The sequence below is a fragment of the Ischnura elegans genome, chromosome 10 (assembly GCF_921293095.1).
Source record: "Ischnura elegans chromosome 10, ioIscEleg1.1, whole genome shotgun sequence".
Taxonomy (NCBI): domain Eukaryota; kingdom Metazoa; phylum Arthropoda; class Insecta; order Odonata; family Coenagrionidae; genus Ischnura; species Ischnura elegans.
In genome coordinates this window covers 97,933,819-97,956,996 of record NC_060255.1, presented here as the reverse complement: position 1 = coordinate 97,956,996, position 23,178 = coordinate 97,933,819, and the positions used below count along the sequence as shown (strand labels likewise).

The following is a 23,178-nucleotide window of genomic DNA, read 5'->3' as shown; positions in this document are numbered from 1 at the left end:
GCTCAATTGTAAAACCATTAATTAAAAAAAAATTATTCAAGCATTTACAAATGAATGAAATTCTACAAATAAGACTGTGATATTCTTCACTTTATCCACGCGAGTACACAAAATTGTAACAATGAGTTTTGCGGCATATAACTGATATCTCCATTTCAGAGAATCAACAATAGCGTGCCTGAAAATCATCAATCTTCGTTTTCCGTCGCAAAAACAATTTATAGAGCAAATATTGAATCTAGGTGGACTTTCCACGTGACAAGAGCACGGGGTTCCTTATCACGAATTCTGTTTCCTGTGTTTAAAAAAAATAATTTTTTTAACATCAGAATTCAAAACGCAATCAGCGATTTCAAAATTCTCTTAATATTCCATTTCTCTATTGATATTTTACCGGGCCGAAATATTCAGCATTCTGGACCCCTATCCGTCAAACGGCGATAATCCAAAAAATATCACACACCACTCCCTTAAATATTAAATTAGCTCGCTTTTGAGAAACAGCGGAACAAAATATCGCACAAAGAAATGCTTGATGCCAAATCCTATGTCCACAAGAAGTATCGCTACTTTTTCAATAACTGTTAAAATATACGAAAAAGCATTTGCCTAAAACACACGGCGTCCATGTTCTCCGTCACTTGACGTGATCTTCCACACGTGGCACGGAGTTCGCATTTGTTTATTTTTGTAGTTTGGATACTAGGGATTATAAGTTCTCTTCGGAAATCTGATATAATTATATACTATTAATTTATATACTACAGAATTCGTACTGTTTCTTCGTACCTTTCAGGAGTAAAGGCTTGCAAAAACTACTCAATTTTGGCCCTCAATGAAGCGTACAAGCGTAGAACTGTCATCCTGTCAGCAGATTACGTCAGAATGTGAGTTACGGTATGTCTCACTTCCCGGATGATAAGGTTTTGGAATCTCCTATGGCTGGTTCAAGTTCCCGCATTGTGAAGAGCCAAGTTCAAATGAAAGAATATGTACCTCGAGGTGATAAAAATTGTCACTGATGGCAGTAATTTACATTCAACGTCGCAACCTCATCTACAATTCAGTGGCTAAGAAAAAAAGTAGTGCATATTTCTCTGTATTTAAACGAAGGGATTTTATGAGTGGTCTTTATCAATTTCTTGGCTTCAGTTGGGGAGGGGGTACAATTCCATCGTAGGGGGTTCATTTCGGGTTATTCGATAACTCGACTATTCCAACTCCCATGGTCCCTAAACGTATGGCTATCTTAGACTCATTGTGAAGCAATATTTTCTCTTTATTTTGACTTAGGAACAACCCATTTATCGTGACTATCGGATTCCTTCGCGACCTTCGAAGACGAAAACGGACGGTATAAGGATTCCTTAATTCACTCTACCCTTAACAGAGACTGAATATTCGGAGGAAAACGACCGAAGGAGTTCAACGAGAAAGAAATGCCGATAGACCTAGCTACCAATAGATCACCCGACAATGGGTATAGAAGACACGTGGACATTGACGCAAGTCTGACGACGGTGCTGCAACAGGCGGTGCTATTGGGTAAAGCTGAGTGGGTAGAGAAGCTGTTGAACATGGGAGGTGATCCTTTGGAGGCGGGGATAGGCGATCGCACGGCATTGGATGAGGCCGAGGAGATGGTGTCTAATCACCCGGAGCAGAAGATGAGGCAGGAAATACTAGAGACGATTCAGACTTCTGTCAAGAAAATATCAAGGAAGCGAAAAAGGCAAGAGGTTGCGAATTGGATGGGGAAGCTAGAGGAAGTACTTGAGCGATTGCTATCGTCAGAGCTGGCTTCTTTCAAGGACTTCACATTAAGCGTTGTTCGAGAAGCCATCGCCGTTGCACGGAATGAGCTCGCCAATGCTGCTACAACGGTGGTCACTACTCGAGACGCAGTGGAGACAATGAAAAATGAACAAGCTAGCGTCGTCTCCTCGGTCAAAAATCTACAGCTGGCAATAGCAGAAGCTAGAGAGGAAATAGCCAGCCTTGTTTCCAGAGTGAATTCCTCATTTAAAGATATGAAGGACGGAATGAGCTCGATAAAACAGATGACTTCAGCGATGCAGACAATTGGAAACAATAAGAGTGATATAAATTTGCCGAATCATTCACATGGAGACAATAGGAATGAGGCAGCAGCTAAGGAAGTCCCGGAGGCAGAGATCCCTAACCCTCAGCCAACTGTCAACGAAAATGCGAGGGAAATTTTTCCAACAGTGCCATCGCAGATAACGAAGAAGATATACGACAAAGAATATTACATAGAGGAGATGATGCGTAAGACTGTAATTATGCCATCAAGCGAGGAGGCTAAATCCAAAATGAAGAATGTGTACGAGAGTTTTTACAACAAAGACTCCATTTTTTCGAGTATTCTTCGATTTCTGACTTTCCAGGGAGTCGGTGTCCACGTCGACGTCGGGCATGGAGGTGGTCTTGGAAGGATGATATCCAGGGTGACAGATTACGACGGGAGAGGATGGAATGGGGACGACTTCGGCGCAATGGCCGACTTTGAAACGCGGAAGGCGTACGCAGTTATTACAACTGCCGAATGGGTGAATTCCTTTCGTCTCGCCTACTCCTTGACTCCCCTGGCTATATTTTCTCTGTTCCAGAACAAGGGGTTGCCGTATCGGGAGGGTGGGGAAGGAGGAAGGGACGTGGAATTCAAAGGTATCCTCGATACGGCGCTGAGGATTACGGGAAATGGGTTCGACTTTGGAAAGCCTTTGGAAAATTACATCGAATTATGGGTGCGCAACAAGGTAACTCAAGCAGGCAAGGAAATATACTTGAGTGCTCTGGTTCCGTGCGTCATCGCTCAAGTAGGATCGTCGATCGGGAGGACAACATTGAACCGTCAGCTTCCCTCGCTGCTTCGATTCTTCGAGGAACACGTGGTGGCGGAACTAGAAAAAGAGACCAAGGTAAGCGACCATTTGGATGAATAGGGTGGTAGCCCATTATATTTTTATCGTGGAAATCGAAATATTATTACTCCTGGAGTACGCATTTCACGCTTTTAGATTTTTCAATACGATATCTAATTTTCGCGATAAAATGAAAAATGAACATTTTCAAGCGCACGAAAACACGAGATCTAAGTATGGATGCTGGGAAAAGCCCGTGTGACGTCATCCTGGTTCCCGCTGCAAGCGTATGACGTGACCTTGGGGTGAAGATGTGCGCGCCGCTGCGATGGAGGCTGCTAGCAGGCAGCAGAGTACCCTGCTAGCAGGTAGCGCTTTGATTAAATAAGGATTATTAATACCTTATCAAACGAAGGAAACTTTCCGACCATAGGCAGTTTCAATAGGTGATTATTAAGAGATGTTTCCCTGAGCTCTGTGCCTCATGCATGCATTGGTAATCTCAGACGGTGTAAAACTCCTATCTACTCGTATAGAAACTAGGTCCCTGTGACGTCATGTGGATTGGCATCGCGTGGTCGCCAATCTGGCCTTTTTCAAATGCAGTTAAAATTAACCATTGCCATTCGTCTTAACTGGTATTTCTAAAACCAAATAATTTGTACATTATGAATACACTAATGGATGGGTAACGAATCGCAATCGATGCCTTTCGTTTTCTTTGATGAAGGAAACTACCCTAATAGTCCATATCAAGGAGACTGTTTTAGTTGCGTGCATGATCGCGCTGTGCATCTTTAAAGTTGGCAATACCGGTTGAGATTCTAGGGTCTGATGATACTTCAACTTCCTGCTCACCAGCAGGGTCATCTGTGTTGTAGGTGGTAGGAATCTTTTTAGATTTTCACGACTATTTGAGTTTTTATTTAAATATTGTTTAAGCTCTAGCTGGGATTGAATTTTTAGGGCTTTTACCGCCCTGCGTGTAGCACGAAAATGACGATTTTGCCATCATTTTCAGATCAGAAGTGAGCAGACTTCGCACGAATCTATCGATGTGATGATGCTCAGTGGCGTAACTATGGGGGGAGGGATGAGGGGGATAAATCCCCCTCTACTTACAGTTAATTTTTATTTAAGTTAAATTCCTCGTCCCATCCCTTCCTTCCCTACCCCGTCCCAGGAGGCGTCGTCGGGCTCCTATCCCGGCGGCGCCTCCTTCCTTTCCTTCCCCTTCTGCTGTGCAGAGGTGATAAGCCAACGCTTCCAGACTTCGGCCCAGGAGAATAACCTAGCGAGCCCGCCGTAGGGTTTCGTATCCACTGGCATGTTTGCTATCTAGAGATAAACTCTCGTGGCACCGTTCTTCCCTATCCCGTATGTATCTATTTATTTAAAGTGTAACGAAAATGACGATTTTGCCATCATTTTCATATCAGAAGTGAGCAGGCTTCGCACGAATATATCGATGGGATGATGCTCAGTGGAGTAACTATGGGGGGGGGGGGGGAATGATGGGGATAAATCCTCAGAGAAATCCTGAGGGGGGATGCCTCAGAGAAAAAAATATTATAAAACTATCGCCTAGTTCTGATATATAATAACTACATCTTTACTTAAAATAAATATACTTTAAGTACCAAAATGATGTAAATGCATTTCCAGGCATGTAATTTTTTTCAAAAATTTTCTCTGAACCCGATTGCTTGAGGGGAGACGTCGTCCCCTCATCCCCCCTCGTAAAGCATATTCCCAGTTACGCCACTGATGATGCTGACGGGATAGGCGGCGAAACGTTCATCCTCAGACAGCAAACGACGCGGTGAAACGCCGTAAAATATTTTTGCATTATCATTGTTAGTGCGGAAGCCTTCGAAAGTAGACTTCTGATGTGAAATAGTATCGGGATTACAGAAAAAATAGGTCTCCCTAAAATGAACAACGCAGTGAAATTCCGGAAAACTTGACGAGTATTATATCGTATCAAAAGTTCTCTCAAAAGATTTTTTTCTCCGAAATTCATTAGCACTCCTTCGTTTCTGATCCTTCCACACCTATATTACACCGTTTCCCAGCGTCACGGTATGTATTTGTCAAACACTGTTAGAATAATCCGAATACTTTAAGGGCGACTCCTTTTCCCCTATTATTAGCCTTCCCACCCCTTCTTTCTCCGGACTAATCACCCCCTGCCTTTGCCAAACTCTCCACCCCTAATTCCTTTGTGCAACTGTGTGCTTAACTTGCATTTCCTTACACGACTACGTCACTCTAAGACATAACATATGTAATTACTAAATATTTTCTGAAGAGGAAATATAGTTTCTTTGACAATAATCGTATCGCTACGTTTCGCTTTTTAGTGCACTCAATAATCATCTATTTATAAAAGCAGGGTACATGAATGATAAGAACAATTTTGAATTGTAGTTTTTCGTGTTTATTAAGAAAGTGTTACAATTCCATGAATATATTAAAAATGGCTGATTACCAGAGGCTTCAGTCAACTGACTTTTTTCAGCTACAGTAGTGGTATAACTCGTATCAGTAAGTGCCATAGAGTCTCAGAGATAAATTTTCTCGTTAAATTATTTTCTATGAAGAAATTTTTTTGCCTGTCCTGAAATATTCAACCCAAAAGAAAGCTTATATAAAGTAGGGAAAAGTAAGCAACTAAATTCTTTTACACTTAAACATAAGGCAGTGGCTAGCTTTTGAAATCTTAACTTCGGTCAAATAGATGGCATTGGCAAGTAGCGTTGAATTGGACCTGCAATGGGGAATTTGCACATTTTTTAAAAACACTGTCAAAATGTAGTATACCTCTAGGAAATAATATCTACCGGGCGAAATTTCAATACAAGCGGTAGTTTTCGAGATATTAAAGGTCAAAAAGTAGGAGTGGGGGGTGCGAGCGAAAGTAGAGTCCAAGAGGAGTGACGTCATTTCTCCCCAAACAGAGTTGCTAGCGTCCGAGGCGTGGAGTTAGGAGATTGTTGAGGTATGCCTACGCCAGCAAGACTTTGTGTTTAACTACGTGAAGTGCTTTTATGTCGAATTATAAATATTGCGTGGTGCCTATTTGTTCAAATACATCACGAAATTCTAACAAAATATTGGTCGTTATGTCGAATAATGAAGCGAGAAGAATGTAGAGGATTAAGGCGATGAAGAGGCGATGAACGATCTGTCGACGAAAACGACGGGATTTTTTCGTGAAGATCACTTTAAGTAAATACAACAGGTTCATGCTGAGAAATGACTTGAGCGTGTGGTGTGGAGGACGTGCAGTTTCCCTGTTCGCGCAGTGCCCGCCTGTCGCTTGCATGGTGTTTTTGCTGAGCTACCATAGGTTGAAAAAATACGGCCGCCGTAGTATCTGATGTCTTATAATTATTGTATTTTTTGAATTTATCAATGATCAATCATGATAAGAATACTTTAAGTGTACATACAGTAGGCCACGGGCACAGCTAGGAATTGAGGCTAGGGGGGGTTTCAGGCGCAACTAATACTGGGAAGCCTGGGGGGGTATGGCTTACCCGCCAGGGTGGGAGCGGGAGGTGCGGGGGCCCTCCGCCAGAAAATATTTCAGATGAATGGTTTAAAATGGTGAGTTTTACGGCCTACGGTGAGGGATATTTGCTCCTTTGGCGGCAGCAGCAGCAGCTCTGACATGGAATCAGACAGGGAAATATGTAGCCAAAGGGCTAAGTATACTTCGTTTTTGATGGAAAAAAGCCAGCGTTGTATTCAAGGATAGCCAGTGAAAATTATTTTATTGTCAATTTGCTATCAGGAAAGACTGGGCTACTTGTCATGGTTATTTAAGGAAAATTAGACTCAACGAATCCTTCAATATTTTAGCCTAGAAGATCTCAATGTCTCACCCTCGACAGCGGCACGATATTTCTCTGCTTCCATTATTCCGGTGGTTAGTTTTTTGAAAAATCTAGTTTTTTGGGTTGTCAAAAATAAGATGTTGCTAAATATATCAATTCCCGTTCCTGCTCGCTATTCGCATGTAGTGTCAATTATTGATTGTTTAGAAATAGAATTGAAAAGCCAGATTACCTAATTTGGCAAAGTTTAACCTGAATAGGAGTATAAAAAAATAGATCAGTCCTCACTGCGGTGAGTGACATACAAGGGATTTTCTCTTGTAGAGATCAGTTTTTTACTGCGATAAGTATATCAAACTACGCTTATTTTATTACGCTGCGAAAGGTACAATGCTAAAATTAACCGAAAAAAGTGAATTGCGAAGGAAAATCTAATTCGGTTTTTTTCAGAGCAATCAGTGCATTATACTGCTGATAGTAAAGAAAAATAGAAAGTATGTTTTTTAAAGGCAATTATTTCAAAGGAATCAGCTTTTAACACTGCTGTAAAATTAATGGAATGTTTACCGCTAAAATATTTCTATCTAAACTCAATCAAAAAAATTACATAAATCATATGATTCTTCTTTAGGAAATTTCATTTCGAGAGGTTATGCTGGCCGGGCAATAGATAGTTTCATTCTCATACGCTGAATTTCTTGAGCAAATTCCAAAAGGCTGTGGGGTAATGGCAGATCGCGGCTTCAAACAAACTGTTCACTCATTCAGTGGTAAAATTTGAGAGTTAATTAGACCACCAAGTCTTTCCAAGAATGTAAAGATCTCTAAAGATGAAGTTAAGCCAACTAAGCAAATAGAAAGCTTTAGGATACATGTTGAGAGAGTAAAAAGAAAGGTCAGGGAATATTGTGAGAATAGCTTGTCCTTCATTCCTGCATTGATAACCATTTGGTGCAAAAAACAGGCTTAGAGGATAGCTTCAACACTAGAATGCCGAAGGGTGTCATTTAGACACCCTACGCGTACATTTTTTACGGAGCTGGCTCTCAGAGTGTGTTCTAGAAAAAAATCTTTCGTGACTTTTATTCATTTTTAGATCTTAACAAAACGACAGTAAAAGGGATACCCCCCCTAATTTTTTTCGTCTCAAAAATTCAAATTTACCTTGAATGCCGGAGGGTGTCATTTTGACACCCAGTATATTATATCATGTCTTCCTTCGGTTTAGGTGTCTTGTGGGACGCGGTTTGATAATTATTTGTCAAATTAGTATAGTGCAGTACATTATCTTCATGTGTAGTACCTTTATGTATAGTATAGCGTAGTATAGTATATTTTAGTGTAGTATATTACCTTCATGATTGTTTGTTTTACATAATACCAATGAGCATCGGCTGTATACTATTTTTTTCGAAAGTTTAGTACCTCGTAAGGTAAGTATATTCCGCTGTCTTTTTCGAATGATACGCCTTGAAACCAGCTAATTTTTTACCGCGGTGACACTTATTTGCCGTGAAACATAGCAGTGAAGTGACGCTCGCAACAATGCAGTTAGCTGCTGCCGAGCCTCTGTGTTGGGCTGCCTGGCTCGCTCTCATGTTTGGCCGACTGGGTCGCGACCTGCTACTTGACTTGCTTCGGCAGTTCTGTCTTGATAATGGCACTGCATAAACGTGTTACGACGGAGCAAAGTATTGCAACACTAAATGATATGTCTGGAGACGTGTCGGAGAAAGGGTCTGATGCAGATGTTGAATCGGACAACGATTGGGTTGCACCGGAGGTGCAGTTTAGTTCATCCAAAAGTAATGAAAATAGTGAGCACGGTTAGTTTCAGTGTGTTGTATATTTCAGTTTAGTAATTTAATCACGAAAGATAAACATATTTATTTTACAATACGCATATACCCATAATTGAATTACTGGATCTGCACTGGTTATCGGACAGAAAAGAAATTATGCGCGGTCGTGACGTGGTGTGCCGACGAGGAAGGGGCGCTGGGTAGACTTCAAGGCGACGTCAACTCCTTGTTCAAGATCCTAAGAAGGAGATGGCCATGCTGAGGAATCATAACCTGGGCCAAACATAACCATTGACGAACAGCTGTTTCCAAGCAAAGCTAGATGTCTATTCAAGCAATTCATGGCACCAAAGCCTGATAAGTATGGGAAAAAATCCTGGTTTGCAGTATATAAAGACAATATGTATTTGGTAAACGTCAAGGACGGCTCTCGTCAAGCTGGCGATCGCGTTTCAGATCATGTTGTATTGTAACGTATGCAACCCTACATGAGCAAGGGCAGGAATGTAACCACTGGCAATTATTTCACATCACTTTTGCTGGCTCTAATCGAAACAAAAGGGTACATGCCTTTCGGGAACCGTAAATAAGGGAAGAAAGGAAATCCCTAGTGAAATAAAAGCTTCTCGGGAAGAGTTGTAATCAACTAAATTGTACAAAAATTGTGACGTAACACTTAGGGCCGGTTTTATAATGTCTGGTTAAACCTCACGTTAAGTTGACGTGGAGATTACGGTAACGTGGAGTTTAACGAGAGGTTGTGTTTTATAAAGCAAATCCTACCGCCGGTTGGCTGATGGGAACTTTAACGAGAGGAAAGCGCAGCTACTGTAATTCTCATACCAACAATTGATCGCGAAAAGTGAAACAGACGAAAGTCAAAATTGAAAAAAATCGAGTTGGAGAGTGGTGAAAGAATTGTTTACGTTTGTTTTGAAGTGATGGTTAGCTTTGAAAACGAAGATGACGCCAATATTTTCGGTTTTAATCGTTGACGATCTTATGGTCAATCATCAGTGTGTCGTTAAAATAAAAATACTCGCCTCGATCTGTGAATATTTGGCATGTACAAGTGTTAATTGTGTAAGCCATAAATTACACGGAGATAATGAATTACTATTTGTTAATGGATTGAATCAAGGTGGAGTCCCTTTTCAAGAAATAGTGGTAGATTAACCTTGTTTGTGCTTATTATTCGAGAACGAAGATTCTCATTTGTATTGTGAAACCAATTGAAATGGTTTTCTATTGAGTACGCCACCTGAGCGATTTTAGGAACATTTTGAGGCTACAATTTAATCATAATGACGATAAATTTTAATCATACTTTTGCAGTAAGATATATCTTCTTAGCGTTAGTATGGCCGTTACGCTAATTTATTATCATCTCTGCGTTCCCTACGGAATTAGGAACAGCCTGCAAGTTGTGATTAATCAAAGCCTTTCCCGTTTTCAAAGTACTCACCATGGCCATAATTTAAATAACAGAATTTATAACCAACCACCGTCTAATAGAAAAATTCATCAGTGTTCATTAAAACGATAACGAGGCTTCTGTCACAATGATGTCATTGTTATGATCAATTCATGGTAATTCCTTTGATGATTTTTGTGTTTTTATAGAGCATTTTCAGTTTTATTAAAATTTTCACAATGAGGAGGTATATATTCAGCCATGTGCCACTCGTGTTACAGACACGAAAAGAATTGAGCCATATAATTGTCAGCTAGCAGCAGATATTTCATAACTTTAAATTATCTCATCTTTTTTATGATTATAGATATACATATACTGTTAAGAAGTAATATGTTTCATGAAATCCATAATCTCTGGCAAATAAATTTTCAATAAGGGACAGAACTAAGTTTAAATTTCTTCATTACAGATACCAAAATCTATTGCATGACACCAAGTAGCCCTTACCATTGAAGTATAAAGTGAAACATTTTGATACTGGCTGTCAATAGTGTAGTTGATATTGTAATAGGGATGACTGTGAGTCTTTATGGTAATGCCATTGAGAATGTATTCATTGCCATTTTAAATTGAATGGATGTTCAGAAATCACTGATTATGAACATAGCTTCACAGTCAAAAATTATAATTAGAGAAGAATGAATAAAGTTTGAATAACTTATGCATAACCCTACCACAGTTACTTCAAGGGCTCCTGCTATCCAATTATTAAATAAATGTACAGTTTGCAGCAAACCTTTCATACTTTACAAGTAGGCTGCATGTTGTTATAAAAATATGCATCTGTAACAAATATTGCAACTCTTTTTGGCTCATAGCTTGGGATGGGGGATCTATTCTTTATGTTAATACTATTTTTGCAAACCTTGTGTAAGAATAAGTTTTAAGTGCTAACATAACTAACTTCATATCTAATCAACAGCAAAGGCTTGTGTTGTATTTAAGATTCAAGGGAAAGAGATGGGGTGCAAAGATATTAAAGTTTCTGGGTTCAATTTATAAAAAATCTGTCAAAAAACATATCTAATCAGAATGAAAGCATTAATTTTCAACTCTCAGTGGTGTTTATGAATACTATACTATATATGTGATAGATATTTTCTTTTATTCTCAGCCCACAAAATATGAAGCTTTCATTGAACATGTTTTAAATATTTAGCAGATTACTAAATTATACAAAGACAGTAGTGGATCCAGGATAGGGACAAGGGGGTGGGCTAGGTGAGGTTAAAATTCCAGCTGTAGTGGGAGTCGGAAATAAACCACCATTCTATCTAGTGTAAAGTGGATACCCAAGGGGAGTAAATTGGATACCCTCCTTAGCCCCCCCCCCCTCCATGGATCCGTCACGGTACAAAGATACAGTTATTTATACAGCATTTAAAGAATTTATTTGTATCAAATGCAAAGCATAAGGACTCCATCATGATGACTCCTTCATTGCAACTGTCTTTTGGGATATGAGTTTTCAATAGAATTATGTTGTTACATGTAGTCACAGTAAGTAATTTTTTTTACTACCTACTTCTGGGGTAATACTTTTGATTGCTGTACCAAGTCATCTCTGAATGCACCACACTGACATCACTCACTTATAATTAATGTATGTGCTTCCACTATCATAAATGCAATAGTATGACTTCCTCACAGAATTTTACCGTACCATGTTCTATTTATGAAGTGATCATAGAAGCAATTTCCCTTACATCCACTCCACTTCCATAAATCTATTAAGAAAATTTGCCTATGTGACATGAACATAGACTGTTTCTCATTACATACGTTGCAGCTATGCATGTTAAAATATATCTTTAGTGATGCAGATCGCAGCGAGACAGATGAGACAGAGATAATCCTTGGAATAAATAAAAAGAGGAGAATTAATGGGAAAATCACAGTACCAAAGTGCAAATAGAAGTCTGGTTAAGATATATGGAGTAAGGCTTGCTATGAAACTGGTATTTTTGACCCAGAAGGAGGATAAGAATGTATAGATACAGGAATGTATAGATAAGATTGACAGAGGAAAAGGAAGTAGGAAGTGCTAGACGAGATAAATGAGGCAAGGGAATTAATGCAGGAGATGAATGTGAAGTGTTCATCAAGCTTGAAATGCCGACAACAGGGATTAAGGTAAGGATTTTGAGTAACAAGCAAGGGCAGGGAGACAATGGTTCTGGAATAAATGGAATAACCATGTATGTTACTAAGAAATATGTCAACCTTAATGAGTAAATCACTTATAACAGTAAGGAATGGAATGAGATATCAAGTCATGCATGATTATAAGTGTTGATGATGTTATACCTAATCGATTTTTTGAACGTATGTACTCATTAGTGACAGTTCAATGGATGGAGCATGAAAAAATTAATAAAAGCTACGTATGGGATTGAAATCCCAAGAAACTAACGAGTGTACCAGATATGTGATGTAAATTGGCTGTTATAGGAATATGTCTTCACTTATCCTTTGAAGACTTATTAAACATATTAGTTAATTAAACGTCGACAAGTAGTAGTAAGGGTTAATATTTTAGGAAGAAACCATACCAAGGATCCCACTTAAGACTTTGATAGAGTCATTAGTAAAATTATACATTGCAATACTTCCACTGATTTTATTATAATAAAAATCAGTGGAAATACTGCAATGTTTTATTTTACTAATATGAAGAACTTCCACCATATCTTGCTCAATATCATACAAGGTACTTTGAAAGAGCTTATCGATGAAAAAATTTCAGTGGTCACTGATAAGCATAGAAAATAATGAATGGAATGGTGGTGAATGCAGTCATTTCCTGTAAATTCATCCTCATGAGCAAATACATATGTACACAGACAACAGCTTTCCCCAATAGCAAGCAAGAGTAGCCCAGCTGGCTCAATATTGTAAGAAATACAACTCACTCTGATTGTTTCAAACATTCCCTTAGCAGACAATGCTTGAGAACCTCAATAAATATATGTATTCCCTTAGCAGACAATGCTTAAGAACCTTAAAATAATATTTATTTGATTGATCTGGCTTTGATATCATATATTCCATATTTTCCATGAGTCTTCAGGTACAAGGGTCCAAATTCTCTTGAATTAAGGCTCAAATGTATGGAATAAAATTAAACTTTTTCAGGATAAGTATCGAATTGTTTATTTTCACCATATTAAAACATTCAAGCCTGAAATAAGATAAGTATTGGTAACCAAATTGGCACTCTTATATTTTAACATGAGATATCTAGATGGGCACCACTGATTCTATGGCTCTGAAGCTACTTTTGATGGCAGATGGACCACTGATTCTATAGCTCTGCAGCTACTTTCGATGGTAGATAATTTGCTAGGAGGTTTTAATAGTACATAACCTGTGTTTGGCTACGAACAGCACTTAGGCAATAAAGTCGCAATTTTTTCCGTCGAAGGCTACACATTAGAACGCTCAGAGAAGAGAAGACTTTTCTTGCTTAAGGTGCCTTTCCAAATCTTTTTCTATCAAAAGGATAAGAGGTCATTACTTTAGTCACAAAACGTACAATAATTAGTAAACTTCCACACTCCAAAGGCTCATTTGCCTCACAAATTCATTGATATATCATACCATCTTATGAGCAAATCAGTCATTCTTACTTTTTTACCCACACGAGCTGTATTGGTTGTATCAATTTGCCTTTCTCAGCTTCCAAAGAAAACTCAAACAGTATCTTGTATACATTACGTACGAAACGTGCTAAATACTTTCTTTTTCACGCAATATTTCACTTGCCTCACTTATTCCAATATATTTATCTCCAAGAAATACCAAGCCGTACACCAAATATTGTTAATGGACTTACCTACAATTTTTATAGTAGTACTTTGACAAACATCCTTTGGAAAAGGAAATACGAAAATACTTTCACCTCATAACATATATCCTCAGAAGTAATTATGAATTCTATAGTGACATCACATGCTAGTAAATCAGAATGCAATCAGTAGATACGATCTTTTTCTCGCTTTCGATTGCCAAATACGAAACTTGGCTGTTCTTCTAATTCAAACTGTCTTTGTAAACACCGACACATTTTGAAATCGTTGATGAAGTCAGCAAAACCAGGTAATAACAGATTTCTATACCTACACTCCTGTTACACCTCCTTCCTTCCCTCCGATATGTAATTCTAGTATTTTTCATCAACTCACTTGGCTGGCACAAATCATAACAAACTCCTACGCCGGCACAAATATTGCATAACATCAACATTTTCAGGGGTTTAGCACACGATCTCCGACTGCAGTCCATAGAATAGACAATATTATTTATTGGATGGTGATTATTATCAAACTTGAGATGTTTGTAAGGATTTCGTAGCGAATACCGTAGAATAGTGGTCCGTTCCGGATATATCACCGGTCTTATGGAAATATTTCACTTATTACATTGCTATTGTGGTGCTAAAAATATTGGAAATTGATTGCTGATATCGTAGATACGGATAAAAACGGAGGATGCTGCGCTTGGTCGATTATTTCTTCCGTATATTATCGTAGGGTTCTCCAGCATTTCAAAACATCCGCCATTTTCAACAATTTAAACTTCACGTTAACTTTTTACCCGAGGGAAATCCATGGTTTAGCTTGACTACCACTTTAACGCTCAGATTTGGCTTAACCATAGATTATAAAACAGAATTCTGGGACTTAACCGACGCTTAGCTTAAACTCCAGTTTAACCAGACATTATAAAACCGGCCCTTACTGTTCATCAGGGCAAACAGAAAAGAGATGAGTTCTTGTTCCATGATCTCTTCGCCCTCATATTGACATTAGTAACAACTCAAACAAATCGCCCGAATCTGTAAGGTGTTGTAATGAGATAAACTTTGAAGTAGATATTATTGATCATATGGGGCGAAAATATTTGGTCAGAACTAGAACCAGGCGATTGCCTGTTTTTTCTTTCCAGAATACTTTTGACTTGGTCTCTATAAATGCCTGGATAATATATAAGGAAATAACTTCACAAAAGATGTCCCGAATTATTTTTACAAAATTTATCAGAATAGCTTGCTTTTCCTTACATTGCGTCAACGAATATCTGGCAACCAAATCCAGAACTGACTAGGGATTGTCAAGTATAGATAAAATGCAATAAAAACAGAACTGTTGCTTTTCGTAAGCTTAGTAAAAAGTGAGTAAATCTTCGGCCAAAACAGACCAAAAGTGCCAGAAATGTAGAGAATCTACTATGTAGATAAAGCTTTTTGTAAGTCTGTATGAAAAAGGATTCGATTTTTTTGGGTTCTTACGAAGTTTTTGTATTTTATTTTAAGAAATTTCGTAGTTTAGTGGTCGCAATTGTTTTTTTTTTAATTTTCGTCTTTTGAAGCACACTTCTATAATCTAAGACGAAACGTGACGAAAAAAGTTAAAAATAATAATAAAAAGAAAAACATGTTCATTTTAATTATATTATGCAAATAAAATTTAACGAATTACAGTGAACAATAAATACTTATAAAAAAGTATTCAATGATTATATATAGGTATTATTACACTTTCATGCCTCCTCCGACGTTTCAGCGCAATCTTATCGATGGATACCGCATTCCAGGAGAGTATTTTTTGTATAAAAATTTTTACTTCAATGGAACTCTATTAAAACATTTATTTTTATAAATATAAGGACACAAAACCAGCATTGAAAAGGAGTTGACACTATCGACTCCGAAATAAAACTAATCTGCAACGTAACATGCATATAAAGACATGGGTGTCAAAATGACACCCTCCCGGCATTCTAGGGGATACAAATTTCCCGGCATTCTAGTGTTAAAAGACAAAAATTTCTACAGTAACGATATTCGGGTTCTGCCACAATGATGGGGAAAATTTATATGTAGGGTCGATACGTACTTTGAACGATTCATTTAAAACAATTTTTTCAAAATAAAGTTGTATTTTTCAAAACAAAAACAGCGAGAACTTAGCTGCGCACCTAATACTATTTAACATAAATGATTGAATTTTGTGACAAGTTTGCCAAATAACTTCATTATTTTATAAGCATCTTGTAGAAGTTTCATAGCTAACATTAAAAGCTGCATTATCTCATATTTGTCGTTAACCAGCCATTATAAAAGCGCATAACCTGTCAAAACCTGCACGCACTTCAGACAGTATGCACACATAACACACCTTAAAACTATACAAAATATGATGTGCATAATGTGCTCAGAAAAATTACCTTAAATTTGTGCACAGAAAGCATTTCACAAACTTAATCAAAAAGCTGATATCATATCGAAAGCAAAAAATCATAACTCATATCATTTGAACTGTATTTGCACTAACTAGATGCATCAATATTTCATGCAGAAATTTTCAACGGAGGCCGAGTAGCTACTACTGTATTCGTAAAAGCTGGTCCCGTAATGGCATAATAAACTAGAAAAACTCACCGCGAAGCCTTCACTTCTTTAAATTCTGCAGCCAAAAAGCCCGCGTTACTTTTAAAATATAATGCCATCATTAAGGAATCCACCTTTGGGAGATTATCGCAACAGCCTTACCAGAAACCGTCTTCCATTTCGCAAATATTCGATATATTCTTTTTCTACGAATATAGAAAATGGATGAAAAATATTTTACGTGACTAAATAACGTCATAAAATGTCTCAGAGAAAACACGGATTGAAAAAATACCGAGATATTCACTTAATCAACGACTGCTTCATTGTAGCTTCTGCGGCCGTGCATGCAAAACGAAAACGCCGTAGGGAGAAATGACGTCACCAACAATGAGAGCTAACTTCGCGTTTGCAGACGGATTTCACTGTTTTAAATGCATTTTAATGATAAAATCAACGTTACTGGGACCGCGTAGTTAAGGAAGCAATAGAGATCCGCCTCAATCCCAAAAATTTCAATCGGGACACCGGCTTTCATCTAAGCACTACATGGAGACCTGTATTCAGCTGTATGAAAAACATAAGGGTTAAACGTGAAGAATTTCAAAAGACCTACAGCCAATCGGACGACACCTGAGCCGTATTGTTGTCTCCGTAAACGGTCGATCCTGTTCAGTGTGAAATTGAACTTCATTCAAGTAACACAGCCTTGAGGATGGAAGACAAGTCGTCTTCCGAAACGTCGGCTTACATAAAAGCTTTAAAAACGTTACTGGGACCGCGTAGTTAAGGAAGCAATAGAGATCCGCCTCAATCCCAAAAATTTCAATCGGGACACCGGCTTTCATCTAAGCACTACATGGAGACCTGTATTCAGCTGTATGAAAAACATAAGGGTTAAACGTGAAGAATTTCAAAAGACCTACAGCCAATCGGACGACACCTGAGCCGTATTGTTGTCTCCGTAAACGGTCGATCCTGTTCAGTGTGAAATTGAACTTCATTCAAGTAACACAGCCTTGAGGATGGAAGACAAGTCGTCTTCCGAAACGTCGGCTTACATAAAAGCTTTAACCTGGATGCAAACCCGAGAAACATTTGTCAGAAGTATTCACCAGGAAAACCTTAAATCGTTTATAAAATCAATAGTTTACGAGAAGTTTGATTGGTGAAAATGGATTCCTGGTGAAAATTGCTATAAGAATCAGGTATTATTTCGATGAAAAAAATTTCATGCAACTTCCCCATTCAACTTTGGTGAATAGTAGGAGGCGTATCCAGAATGTTAGCACCATTTTGCTTCAAGGAATTCGTTCAATTGCGCTTAAGAGGAATAATTCGATAGACTCACGTTGCCACGGTGAGATATTCTTGAGCTAATCCTAATGCTGTGAAACCCACCGTCGACAAAGTCCTTCCTTTCCGTCGAATGAACACTTCTACATAATTATCTATCAAGCAGCATTGAGTTATGTGGTGTTTCAGGGCGCTTCGACAGCGAATTATTTAATAGCTTAATTTTTCTCCTCTTTTCTTTTTTTACGGCACAAGTATCGGTTGCTGTTCGGTGCGTCGAGAAGTGAAGTCCATAACTCCGACTGATTGGTCTTTACTTACAAATTCCTTCAACTGCATGCTCTAGCTTCAATAGGGTGGTTTCCTATTATTTTTTTATTGCCTAAATAGAAAGATTATTACTCCTGGAGTGCGCATTTCACGCTCTTAGATTTTCGAATGACGATATCTATTTTTCACGATTAAATAAAAAGTGAAAAATTTCAAAGCGAAAACGCGACCGCTAAGTAGGAATGATGGGAAAAGTCCGTGTGACGTATTTATGGTTCCCGCTGAAGCCGTGTGAGGTGACCTTGGGGCGAGGCTTGAGCGCTGATACGACGCCGCATGCTAGCAGGTAGCGCTTGGCTTAAATAAGGATTATTATTCCCCTATCAAACGAAGGAAACTTTCCGAACTTAGGTATTTTTAATGTGTGATTATTATGATATGTTTCCCTGAGATCTGTGCCTTATGCATGCATTGGTAACATCAGAGGATGTAAAACTCCTATCTACTCGTATAGAAACTAGGTCCCTGTGACGTCACGTGGAGTGGCATCGCATGAGCGACAATATGGCCTTTTTCAAATGTGGTTAAAATTGACCGTGGCCATTCGTCTACACTGAGATTTCTAAAACCAAATAATTTGTATATTATGAATACACTAATGGTGGGTAAGGAATCGCAGTCAATGCATTTCACTTTCTTTGATGAAGGAAACTACCCTATTCACGCCACTTACAAAATTCGTTGAGTCATCCTTAACTGTGCGGTATTCCATGATATGTATCTTCGATGAATATCTACCTATTATGACACTTATTTTTTTAACACTAGGAGGACGGGAGTTTCGCGCTACCTAGAAGGACGGCTAGGGGTCATTTGACCCCTAAATGTATTTTGGAATAAAACGCCTAATTTTCAACCAATATTCAGTTTAATCGTATTAATTGTTGAATCAGTTCATTAAAACACTATTTAACATTATTAAATATTATTTCCATCGTCAAAAGTTAATAACAATTATTTTAAAGAATCATGAATTAAACTGTATGTAGTAGTCGATTGCAAATCAAATTATGAAAATACATACACTCAATACAAAAGTTGTGTTGCATGTCTAAACAATAGGGGTAGTGGGTTTACAAAATTTGGATTAAAACTTTTTAAACTTATTACTTTGTTGTAAATCTCAGACAGACAGTATTTTTTCAGCGCTGTTTCCACAAAATATTTTTTGCGCTGAATGCGTTCATTAGACGATTTATTCATCTACATCTAAATCTACACATTAACCCTCAAGCCGCTTAAAAGCGTGTGGCAGGGGGTGTTAGGACACCAGCCATTTGCACATGAAAAGGAATTTTGAAAATGGAAAGAAAATGGATGCAATATTTTTGGCACTATTCTCTTTTTTGTGCTCCAGGAGCTATGGCTGTTGGATTTGGAGACATATATATAAATTGATTCATGCTATCCATCATATCTACTCCCGCTTTGTTTTTATTATGAAATAGGATGGTCTCTGGTATTCTTTTATTAGTTTTGGAAATAGTGTCGTATGAGAGCTGCTGAGTGAAAGTACATTATTGTTCTAGTTTGCCTGATTCTACGTAAGAGTATGGCCTAAGGTATTTTTGAACACTCGCGTTGAATGGATTACATGGCTATTTTAGGGGTCATGGATATTTGTGCGTCACGCCTGTTTTTTTCAGATCGTCCATGCAAGAGAAGTTTTCCATTTTTTTCTAATTTTCTGCTATCTTGATGGATGGAAAATAATTGTTACAAGTTACATTTATTCCTGAATTCTTGTATGTTACAGTCACTTTAGTAACTATTTATTTCCCCAACGCTTGATTTGATGGCCAATCATCATCTTTGCCACAATATGGAAATTCATTTAGGCTGTATTTTCACTTCACATCTGTCAAAACCCAGCACTCGATTCCAAATTTGTCTGGTTTATTTGGAATTTACCTCATAAAAGGACAGCTGCATTTTGTTGGAGAGAGCTGTGCATTTGCTATCACGCCAAAGTCGCCATCGGATTCACTACCTTGGACTTTGTCGCTTCCATCACACACAGATGTTGATGGATTGGTCAGAATGTCCTTAAACTGACGTTTACGATTCACTTCCAGACTGATCTTCAAAATTCCCTGCTGCTATTTGAATCGCGAAGTTTCTCTTTTCTTGATATATTTCTCGACTTCTTACTTTCTTCCTCAACTCGCTACTGAAATGGCATGCAAAAAATCTACAAACGAAAGCGCATTATGGTAGAATCTTCTCTAGTTGCATTGAAGGTATAGAGAGGGCATTAGAAATTCATACAAAAGGACAAAATATTCAGAAGTAACGCTAATTGCCGTTCAAAAGGCAGGGACTCAACCGCCAACCGCATCCTGATTCGTATCTTCCAGGAACTTGCAGTAATGCTTCTTCTCCGACCTACGTGCGGATTCCAAGGGTAGGATTTACAGTAGAATTTTACAGTCCACTCAATTCCTCCGCTCTCTCAAAAAGAGACAGGATTTTTCCCCAGGACGCAGCGTGCAGTCAACCCGCCCCAAACCCCGACGGGGTCAGGCGTCACTAATTCTCAGAAGTAACGCTAATTGCCGGCTAACACACGGCAAAGGGGCTAGGTCAAGTGACAGTGCCGTCAGGCCAGAAAAATGAAAGTTATTCATAAACCTGATGAGTCGATATGGAAAATAATGTCTCTAAGAGCTCTGAATCTTGGACGACGGAAAACAATTCTTGGGATACGTGACGATTTTTTGGTGTGGGTAATACAATAATCATTGAACAATAAATAAAACAAAATTAAAATATCATAATTACATGAATTTACCCAAATCAAGGATTGAAAAGGTTTTATTTCCGTTTGCTACCCAAAATATATCGAAAGATCGTGCACAACAAGTCGCTATGCCTAGGTTTTTGAATACGGATAGGAGCCCTTGGGACGAAACTGGCATTGAACCGGGTACTTCCAGATTCAAAATGAAGCAAATCATCTACCACACTAGCCTCTTGCTGATTATATGATATACATGGCACTAAAGTGCCCACGGGCAAGAAAATAGCGCGAAAACCAGTTGTGGGTCAAATGACCCCTAGCCGTCCTTCTAGGTATAACACGTCATAAAAATTTAAAACAAAATATTATTGTTTAATTTTCACTTATTTATCAAAATATAGACCAAAATGAACAAAGTCAAAAAGTTTCAAAATTTAAAAAAATATTTTAATGAGAGAAAAATAAATTTGAATTCTGAAAATGGGTCAAATGACCCCTGCCGTCCTTCTAGTGTTAATAAAGCGGTCTGGGTTACGATTGATAATCATCATCAAGCGGAAGTTATTGTGTATTTATCTTATTGCCATGACCTTGTTACCTAACGGAGAAAGAGATGAATTTTGGAACGGACACCAGAATAGGGGAAATCGAATAAAATATGGGATCGAATAAAATAGGGGATCGAATAAAATCGTGTGGAAAAATACCACAGCTGTTTGTATATTATTACTACTAGATAAACCTTTTTCATCATAGAGTTCTACCGATTAAGGTAGGTTTCCATGGAGTATTCAAGAAGTGATCTGGGAGCCTTCGTTTCCTTCCAGTGCTACCTTCTTCAATTCACTGTAAGGCCAACTCCCTTTCAATCTATCTAAAAATGCTATTCTTTTCCTTCCCCTCCTTCGTTTCCCTAACATTCTACCCTCCAACACCATTTTCAACATCCCATCCCCGCTAAGTACTCCCTCCATCCATACCTTCTGTCTCCTCAGCATCTCTAAAAGCTGCCTCTCCTCACCCACCATATCCAGCACTTTCGTACTTCCTTTTCCTCTCCGTCCATTTCACCCTCTCCATTCTTCTCCATACCCACATCTCGAATGCCTCCAATCTTCTCTCGTCTTCTTTCCTCAGTGTCCACGTTTCCGCACCGCAGAGAGATACACTCCAGATCAAACTCTTCACTAACCTTTTCTTTAAACTCTTACATAACGATCCTCTCAGACGCTCCTTCCTGTTCATGAACGCCTCCTTTGCTAGTGCAATTCGCTTCCTGATGTCCTTGCTACTGTGTCCGTTTTCCTCTAATGTTCTGCCCAAATAGTTAAACTGCTGTACCTTTTCAAGTTTTTCCCCACCTACTAGATAAACCTCATAGATTAAAATGTTTGGAGCAAGGCCTTCCTCTCCGAGAATCTCTCTTTCAGTTTCCCCACAGTCATATACATTTATCTTCTTTTCATGCAGAAGGCGATCGAGAGGAAAAACTCAGCGCTGCAATAGCCCACGCCCAAGGTCTATTCACGAGCTGTCACGAGGTGCCAGTCGAGTTCGCTGTTTGACCGCTGACAGAAACGGCTCGCAACAGGCCGAGATCGTCCACTCCCCACCAATCGGCCACTCTTCTACAAGAACATTGCGAAAAGCTCGGATGAAAAGGTTGACACAAGTTTTTTCTTTGAAAAATGGCCAAAAACGCATGGATAAAATGAAACAAAATGACTTTCCTGCAATGTGAAAAAAATCACACACGCAGTCATTCACTCTTTGGTACAATAATATTGTGTATCCTCCCAACCAATATCTGCAAAATTATAGAAATTGCACTTTTGTCCCTGGGCCTCCAGGGTCCTCATTTATATAAGTAAAATTGGACATTGCAATATTTCCACTGAGTTTTATTTTGACACCACTAGTTTCGTTGCAACAAACAACATTATCAAGAGTAAAATAAGTCTTGAGAGTACTTCTTTATATGGGTCTTGGTGTTTGAAGGAGAGGGGTAAGATGGAGGATGGGGTTTGGGTGTCGACAAGTGGGCATATTGAGGGTTGTGGGGGAAAGTGTCGTTTTTTAGGGCTTCGGAAGAGAGGTGGGGGGAAAGGATCCAGGATGGGTGAGGGTACCGCGCACGCCTTCACCGTCTTCTTTCGCGTTGTGGCCGTCCGAATGGAGTCCTCGTCCAGATGATCTTCTTTTCCTGGGTTGTTGACCCCGTGCCTTTCTTCTATTGCTCTTCTAAAGCTAGGTTTACACCTGCGAGAAAAGTTGCGACATAAGTTGCGCGAGTGGTGTCGCATAGTGTAAACTCACAGATGCAATTTTTCCCGAGAGTTGGACGCGAGTTATTTTGCGAGCTCTCGCGCGAGCCAGAGTCACTGTTGGTTGCGACAGTTGGTATGAAATCCGTTT

At 38.7% G+C, this 23,178-nt stretch overlaps 1 protein-coding gene across 2 annotated transcripts in view; it reads left to right on the top strand.

Annotated features, from left to right (window-relative positions):
- LOC124166724 overlaps positions 1-22,653 on the top strand; it is a 43,146-nt gene extending 20,493 nt beyond the window's left edge. The window contains exons 2-3 of one of the 2 annotated variants that reach the window (XM_046544387.1): positions 1,294-2,942; positions 22,234-22,653. In XM_046544387.1, the coding sequence (XP_046400343.1) occupies positions 1,440-2,942; positions 22,234-22,269 (1,539 nt within the window). In that variant the 5' untranslated portion in view covers positions 1,294-1,439 and the 3' untranslated portion in view covers positions 22,270-22,653. The remainder of the gene's footprint in view (positions 1-1,293; positions 2,943-22,233) is intronic. The other variant, XR_006866487.1, reaches the window with a different exon arrangement.
- Positions 22,654-23,178: the final 525 nt, after the last annotated feature.